This window comes from Myotis davidii, unplaced genomic scaffold, assembly GCF_000327345.1.
Source record: "Myotis davidii unplaced genomic scaffold, ASM32734v1 scaffold184, whole genome shotgun sequence".
Classification (NCBI taxonomy): Eukaryota; Metazoa; Chordata; class Mammalia; order Chiroptera; family Vespertilionidae; genus Myotis; species Myotis davidii.
In genome coordinates this window covers 5,834,699-5,843,175 of record NW_006297021.1, presented here as the reverse complement: position 1 = coordinate 5,843,175, position 8,477 = coordinate 5,834,699, and the positions used below count along the sequence as shown (strand labels likewise).

The 8,477-nt window shown below is 55.5% G+C and overlaps 1 protein-coding gene across 1 annotated transcript in view; it reads left to right on the top strand.

Moving 5' to 3' along the window:
- IRF2 (interferon regulatory factor 2) overlaps positions 1-8,477 on the top strand; it is a 94,164-nt gene that overhangs the window by 59,660 nt on the left and 26,027 nt on the right. Inside the window, exon 7 of the mRNA XM_015569747.1 lies at positions 4,502-4,660. Coding sequence (XP_015425233.1) covers positions 4,502-4,660 — 159 coding nt within the window. The remainder of the gene's footprint in view (positions 1-4,501; positions 4,661-8,477) is intronic.

The following is an 8,477-nucleotide window of genomic DNA, read 5'->3' as shown; positions in this document are numbered from 1 at the left end:
ATTTGTGATTACTTACCCCAGAGAGAGCCGCCTCTGACCGTGTTGGCCGGAGTAGATTGCTGAACGTTTGCTCTTCTCGTGACCTTTCGGTTGTCACGAGTCAAGGGTCACTGTATGTTACCACCCGAGGCAACGCTTGGTGGTCCGGGGAGGTGCGTTTACATGGAGAGAGAGAGGGAGGGAGGGAGGGAGAGAGAGAGAGAGATGGGGGATGGTGCCTGCAGTACATGCAGAGAGCGTCCAGATACTGGGAGTGCCCCGCTTCTCCCTTGGGTTGCGACTCCGAGTTGGACAGCTTCTAAAGTGTCCACAGCGCTGTTCCGGGGAGAGAAGGGTCGCCCCTGCCCGAGGCGTGCAGCAGCACACTCCTGGGGCCGCTGCCTGAGGGACGATGTAAAGATCTTAACTGGGGCTGTGGATTGTAGCCCAAAACAGAGACTGACTTCTGAATCCGGGTCACCAGCATTCAGAAAAGGAGCGGGGGGGTCACATACCTGGCGACGGAGGAGACAAGGCTCAGGTGGTGAGCACACAACAGAGCAGGCAGGTGTAGATGTATCAGGTTGTGCACCTGAAATTGGCTAATGTTTTTAACTGATGTTGCCCAATAAATTTAATTTTAAAAGTTGAGTAAAGGTGCTGATCTACTTTTTTGTCGTAAGTCACGTAGCTTAGGTGAAGCGCAGTAACAGTAACCGCTGTTAGGCGTACAGGCCTGTGAATGCTGACAGGTGCATGCTGTGTGTAGCCACCACTGTAGTTAAGACAGGACGTTTTCATCAGCCCAAGACGTTCCTCCTCTACTCGCAGCTTCTGGAACCATGACCGTTAATCCAGGTCTAAAAAATCCACTTGCTGCATGTCCTGACATTTTCTGGAAAATACGTGTGTGAAGCCCGGTGTTTGCAAGTGGCCGTGGGCCGCTGCAGGACTCGCTGCCGTCGGGGGGCCCGGCCTGCCCACTTATTCATATTGATCTGCTCTCCTGTGCCGGGCAGGGGCGTCTGCTGGGGCTTGGGTCTCGTGCGGGTCCTCCGCTCTCGGAGGCCCTGATGTCATGGGGAGATGACCACAGCTAGGAGCTTAGATGAAGACAGACGGACTTAACTGACAGTGGGAGCAGAACGTCAGCAGTGTCACAAGGCGTGTCACGCTGTAGTTCTGGCTGAACAGCGGGGACAGCGAGTGAGAGGCGCTCAGGAAAGAGAGGTCAGTCTGTTCCAGGGTGGCCGGGAAAAGGCTCCAAAAAAAGCAGGCATTGTGAGTCCTGCCTGTCGCTGGCCCTCCGCCCTCCTCCCCATCCCTGTCACCGCCTCACTGAAGCCTTTGATTCCTCGAACTGGAAAAAACACTCCACTTCCTCCACTCGCATCACATGGCCTCTCCCCGCTTCCCCTTCTTCCTGCTGCTGTGCTAAACCCACTCTTCATCACCATGTGCCGGCGGGGGCCCTGCTGGCTTCTCTCTCACACGCCAGGTCCTGGACCCCATGCCTCTCTGCCCCCCGTACCTGACAACAAAGTCTCGTGCGAAGTAGGTGCCCAGTTAGTCTTGGTTAGTTGAATCACAGCGTTGGGCATTGTGGGAAAACAGTGAGGAGAGGCCTGCCGGGCGGCTCAGTTAGTGTCGTCCTGTGCACCAAAAGGCTGTGGGTTCGAGCCCCCGTTGGGGTGTGTGCAGGAGACAATGATCTCTCTCTCTTTGTCCTTCTCAAGTCAATAAACCAGTATCCTCAGATGAGGATTAACAAGCAACAGTGAGGGAGGGAATTTTGGCCTGAACAAAGGGGTAGAAGTAGGAAGAGGCTGAGCTGCAGGCACTGTATGCCCCCAGCGAGCTGCCGTGCCTGTGGGAAAGGCAGCGCAGCACCGGGAGTGGAAGCGGCTTTGATACCAACCACACGCACATACGATCTGAGTGGCCTGAGTGGGTATTGCATACACCCCTCTCCTCAGACACAGTCTGACACCCGTTAGGTTTCCGTCTCCACCCCTAACTGCGTCTAGGACTTGGGAAGCCTCGCTTCCTGCTGTTGTATTTTATTTGGGAGAAGAGGCAGAAGGAACGTGAGAGGGGTCGGTGTCGCGCTCAGCGTGTGTCCAGTGAGCTGTATAACTGATGTTCTCACGCTCAGACAGGTAGCCCCAAGGGTCAAGGGAGAGTTCGGGAGCCTGCCCGCCAGGTTTCACCTGCCTTTCTTCGCTTTAATTTCCTCCCCTCCAGGAAAACCTAGGCACATCCACCTTCCCTCCCCTCCCCTTCCACGTGCTGCGCCCTGTGCACCCTTGTCACACCCCACGTCTCCTCTCCCAGCCTGCCTTAGCGATCCATGGATGCCCCCCAACCCTTCCCTGCCTTACACACATCTTTTCATCACCCCCAAAACGCAGTCAGATCAGGAACCACTTACAAACAAAAATGCGTGAGCAATGGAAAGACTGTGAGCTGTGAAAACAGGACCTGACCGGGAAGGCTGACTTCTCCAGGAGACGGGAGTGTGGCGGGGTGGGGGCGGGGAGACGTCCAGGACAGAGCACTGTGCGTGATCCCAGCTGTGTGGCCTTGGACAAGTCACTCCGCGTCTCTGTGCCTGGGGGCTGTATTTGTAACAGGGCGGTGATGCGTGCCCTGTCGTTTCCAGGGCAGGAAATGTTAAAATAACTTACACACGATGGCAGCGTGCTGAGGTCCGGGGGAAACAGTGTTATTCCCGTTTCTTTGTTGGTCCAGTTTTCAGGCGTGTTCCGTCCAGTTAATTGCCCACTGAAGTATGAGGTCAGCTCTGGGTAACAGTAGAGCATGGCATTAGGGGTGTTGAAATTAAAACTATGATGAGTTACAATGGCTAAAAAATAAAAAAGTAGTGACCACACCAAAAGCGGGAGAGACTGTGCATAAGTTAGGTTATCCAGCCAGCCCAGTGGCTCAGTAGATTGAACGTCATCCCATGCACCAAAGGGTTGCGGTTTGATTCCCGGTCAGGGCAGACACCTGCATTGTGGGTTTGATCCCCAGTCCTGGAGGTACGGAAGGCAACCCGATGGATGTTCCCCTCCCTTTCTTCTCTCTCAGCATGTCCTCAGGTGAGGGTTTTTAAAAAAAGGTTACCTATCCACGCTGGTGGGAATGTAAAATGGTGCAGCCACTCTGGGTAACAGTTTGGCAGTTTCTTGTAAAACTAGGCATGTGATTGCCCTATAACCCAGCAACTGCACTCTTGGAATACATCATCCCAGAGAAATGGAAGCTTACGTTTATACAAAACCTGCGCACAGATGTTCTTTGCAGCCTTGTGTGTAAGAGCCAAGGGATGGACGTGACCCCAAAGTCCTTCAGAGGGTGGCTAGACCGAGGGACATCCCAACCATGGAGTGTCACTCAGCAGTGAAAAGGGGCCAGCTCTTGATACACACACCTCTCGACATACACAACCTGGATGAATTAACCTCCAGGGGATTATGCAGAGTGAGAAAAAAAAGCCAAGCTCAAAAGGTTACTGTGGGTCTGTTGAGAACACACTCTTGAAATGTCCAAAACTAGAGAAATGGGAGACAGGTTGGTGGGTGTCAGGGATTAGTGAGAAGGGGTGGCTGAAGGAAGAGTAACATAGGAGATGCTTGTGTTGGTGACTGTGGGGCGGGTGTGTGAAGCTGTGTCTGTGATAAAGCCGGATAGAACTAAGTACACACCCATCAGCACACGCAGAATATGGCGACGGAGGAGATCGGAGCGGATGCATGGACGGCTGTCAGTAGCATCCTGACTTTGTCCTGTGGTTCTGCGAGGTGTTGCCATCAGAGGAAACTTGGATGAAGGGCACACAGGATCTCTGTCTATTATTTCTTACCGCGGTTTGCGAATCCATAATAATCTCACACTGAAAGGTTTGACTTAAAAACGTAAGGCAGGGTTCCGAGCCAGGTGGTCAGAACTCATCGTGTCAGAGTTCTGGGGAGTCGACGCTAATTCTACTCACGTGAGTGAGTTAGAACTGGGCGAGCGTCTGCCCACCGCTCTGCTCTTTCACCCAGCAGGCGCGTGGCCTGGGGAGAATGAACAGGACACCCCACAGCAAGATCCACGGTGGGTGGATTGGGGTGGTCCTTCCTTCCTACTTAGATTTGAGCATGTGTCTCTGAACCCTAGGACTCGGAACATAGCACACAGCTTCGTTTGGAGCAGGAGCAGAGAACAGAAATGGGTCCGTTCCAGGCGCTGTCCGACTGGGCCTGGGGCGAGGTCCGGGTGCAGCCCCTGGTCCCACAGCATGGCTGGGCCTGGGCTGGGGTGGGACGTTGCCCCTGTAAGGACGTGGGCAGGCTGCTGGGAACCGGGAGCCTGGGGCTTGGTCTTCATCTCACGGCCGTGGGCACGTGGTGACCGAGACGCTGAGCCCTGGCTGGTCGGCTCTTTTGGGGAAGGTGCTCAGTCCTGAGAGTGTGTGGGAACTGGCATCGGGAGGCGTCGGTGCATGACAGCTTTCCTCTCTTTGAAGTTGTAGGGCAGTCACATCTGGACAGCAACATCGAGGATCAAGAGATTGTCACCAACCCGCCAGACATTTGCCAGGTGGTGGAGGTGACCACCGAGAGCGATGAGCAGCCGGTCAGCATGAGCGAGCTGTACCCTCTGCAGATTTCCCCCGTGTCTTCCTACGCAGGTGAGGGGGGGAGCTCTGGTGCGGTGTGAGGGGCAGGGGAGGGCTCCTTTAGTCGGGGCGCCCACCCTGCCCAGCAAACGGCCTCCCCTCTCTCCCGGGATTGTTCTTGCTCTGACTCTCTCGACCGGCATGCCTTGGGCACATTTGCTCTCAGCAGACAGGGTCTCCGCGTGTCTCCACTTGATCGTCCACACATTTCCATGCATGACTTAACACGTAATAACGTTTCTGTGGACAAGTAAGTTAATTCGAGTCTATTTTGTTTGCACAAACTCTCAGAAATTTGGAAGGATATTCGTAATGGAAGCTGAGCTTGGCCATGCTGGGTAGGACCCCAGGGATCATGTCCTCCAGTTCCTTCCACTTGGGAAGTGGAGGGACTTATTCCAGGTCACACGGTCAGTACGTGTTTGGGTCAGGGCTTGACCTCAACCTTCAGACCCCAAGCCTCATTCCATTCCACTGGGTTTATTTGTGACTCCCACATACATTCCCCTTCTTTTTCTTGATCGATTGATATATATTATTGATTAAGGTATTACATATATGCCCTTATCGCCCCATTGCTCCCCCCCAGGTAGAAACATCAATGAGAGAGAAACATCACTGTTCGGCCGCCTCTCACATGCCCCGAACTGGGGATGGAGCCCACAGCCTGGGCATGTGCCCTGACCAGATATCAAACTGGTGACCTCTTGGTTCCTGGGTCGACGCTCTACTGCTGAGCCACACCGGCCGGACAGTTCCCCTTTGTTTTCAACTCAGTGCAGCTTCTGATTGGCCAGGCAGCTGAGCCCGTTTCCGATGCCCCAGGAATGGCCTGTCATGGCAGGAATTGGCCAGACAGGCAGGGGTGGAAACCGACCCCGTGGGGTCTCCCATCCTTTCCGGGGCGTGACGGCTCCTTTCCCGCCACTGTCTCATCGTCTCCGCTCCCTTCCCAGCGGTCTCCAGTCAGTGTTCGGGGACTCGGTCACAAGTAGGAAATGTGACTGAGCCAGTGCTGCTGCTTGCGAACATGGAAAGTGCGAAGCAAGGCCCTGTCGTGAGTGACCGCGGGCAGCTCTGATACGTGGCTCAGGGTCCTTGCCAGTGCCCCTTTCCCAGGCTGCAGGGGCCACGCCCGGGGCAGGGCGTTGGGGAGCCCTCAGCTACTAAATAACCCGAACCCCAACTGTCTTTTTAACTGACTTTTAAAAAATTACGGTAAAATATGCATACCATAAAATTGGCCATTTTGCTGTTTTGGCGGCATTAAGTGCGTTCACATTGCTGTGCAGCCCTCACCGTCGTCATCTCCGCAACTTTGTTTATCTTCCCAAAAGGAACCTCTGTCCCGGGTACATGCTGACTCCCTCTTCCCCTCCCCCGCGGCTGCTTTCTGTGGATTTGGCTACTCTGGGTGCCTCCTCTAACGAGGAATCACCCAGGACTTGTCCTTTGGGGAGTGGGCTTATTTCACACGGCACAGTGTCCTCAAGGCCCTGGCTTTCCGTGGTGCCAGGAACACTAAAGCAGTGTGGGAACCGCCGTGGCCGCAAGAAGCGTATCATCTGTCAGACGGGGTCGGCTGTCAGTGACTTAATCATCAGGCACATTCTGCACGCCTGTGTGCGAGGCCCGTGCTGCGGTTTGCAGCCCCAGGAACCATCACTGCCCTTTCCTGCCTGTTCGTTGTGCCCTGGGAACCGCGTGGATGCTGGGCGCCCATTGACTTCATGATCATGGGAATAACCCGTCAGCCTGGGCACCGTCACGGTGCCCTCTTTGAAATCAGGAATCCAGGGCTGCTGCGGGCGAAAGCCGTGGGCCCAGGGGTGAAAAACAGAATGGCACAGTGAGCACCCACAGGGAGCTTATGCCAGAGGCCCACTCAGAGGCCTGCCACCCAGATGCTGCCCCTGACAGCCACGCGGGGCTTCGCCCTCGGGACACGTCCTCCTCTGGTGATCACAGAGACCCACCGCAGGAGGCAGGGCGGAATGTTCCGGCCTGGGTTTCACAGCAGAGATAACAGAAGCCAGGAACACGGAGCGGCCCTGCTCAGACTTCCGTGGCTGTGGCCACAGCGCGTGGCTGCAGCAGCTGCACGACTCCCCAGGCGGCGGCGGTTCTCCTCACCCAAAGGTGTTCTCCCGTTGACTTTTAGGGAGAGTGGGAGAGAGGGAAAGACAGAGAAATAATGATGTGAGAGAAACATCGATGGGTTGCCTCCTCCACGAGCCCCAACCAGGGCCCGGGCTGGAGAGGAGCCTGCAACTGAGGTACGTGCCCTTGACCGGAATTGAACCTGGGACCCTTCTGTCCGCAGGCCGACGCTCTATCCACTGAGCAAAACAGGTAGGGCCCATGTGGTTTTTAACAGGTTGGAGCTTTCTGATAGACTTCTCTGTGTGTGTGTGTTGAGTCAGACTTCTCTGAAGTCTTCTCAGCGATGCTGGAAGTTCCGCCAGCCATGGCTTCTTGCGTTGGCATCAGAACCCCGAGAACGGCATTCCCCGCTCCAGGACATCTGCATGGGTCTCAGGAGAAGGCTCTGGGCCGGGCTGGCAGGCGCGCGCGGCTCTGTTGGAGCCTGGCCTTCGGTCCTTCCGTTGTTCTCAACATCTGGATTCTCCAGAGCCCCGGGGGGGGAGGCTTCTTGGTTGGAGCCAAAATGTTTCATCACTGCGGCGTTCCCAGAGCCGAGGGCACGTGGGAAACGTACCTGTGACTGGCCGTGGCTGGTGTAAGTCTCATGAGTCGGATTTAGGGCGTGCTGCTAGGAAAGGCAGTTTTTTTGGTGGTTGTCCCCTTTCCACCTGTAGGCTCCCCATCGGATTGGCTGTTTGCCTGCTTCCCATGACAGGGTGTGGGTCTGTTTATTTGTTGGTTTGTGTTTTTCTTTTTGGTTTTGCTTATTCAACTGTATTTCAATCTCTGCTAACCAATCCCATTCCTTTGTTTAGGAAACTGGTATTTGGAGGCTGTTGTTAGCTATTTCCCCGTCTGACACTGAAATGTAATCCCAGCAGGATCGCACACCACCCTCGGTTCTGCAAGTCTCTCTTCTCGGGTCTAAACAGGATGGCGAGCGAGAAGAGAGACCAGGGGTTTCTCTGAGTGGAGGTCCTGGCCTCGGGTTTGAAGGCAGCAGAGTGCTGGTTGGATCCGTCACACCTCCATCCTGGGGAGGGGGCCCCAGGGCCCGGCTGGGGAGCCTAAAAGAGAGACATTTGTCTCTGAAGGTCCGTCCACAGGCCTCTTGCCCGAGGGGTGACAGCAGGGTGTTGCTAGGTGGCTGCTGGTGTCGGAAAGGAAAGCCACCAGAGCGCTTGGAGCAGGCGGGTGAGAGGGTGGGACACCAGCTGGGGAAGGAAGCATGACACGAAGGACTGGCCGGTCACAGCCCAGAGAACGGAGGTCGCCTGCTGACCAGCAGCCGGCAGCAAAGATGTGGGGTCCTGGCAGAAACCATTGCGTTCTGCTGGGTGTGTGTGTGTGTGGGGTGGGGGGGCAAGGGTAAAGGTCCTTGGAGATGAAGACCACTCTGATTTGAACCTTTCAATCGAGCCCGAATGAAAGCGATTGAGCAAATGATCGCGGGAAAGAAATCCTCCTCAACCTTCCTGACACTTGTCGAACAAGAACCTTCCAGAAAACGTACCAGGATGTCAGCGTGCAGACGGCTTTCCTGGAAAACACACTGTTCCTCCTGCCCTGTGTTCCCGAGAAGGTTGGCCGTGAACACTGGGCTGAAGTGCAGCGGGAGCCTAAGGCGAGCGTCCTCCTCGAGCTGTGGCCCGGGAGGAGGGTCTTGGCGATCAGCTAGGGCCCC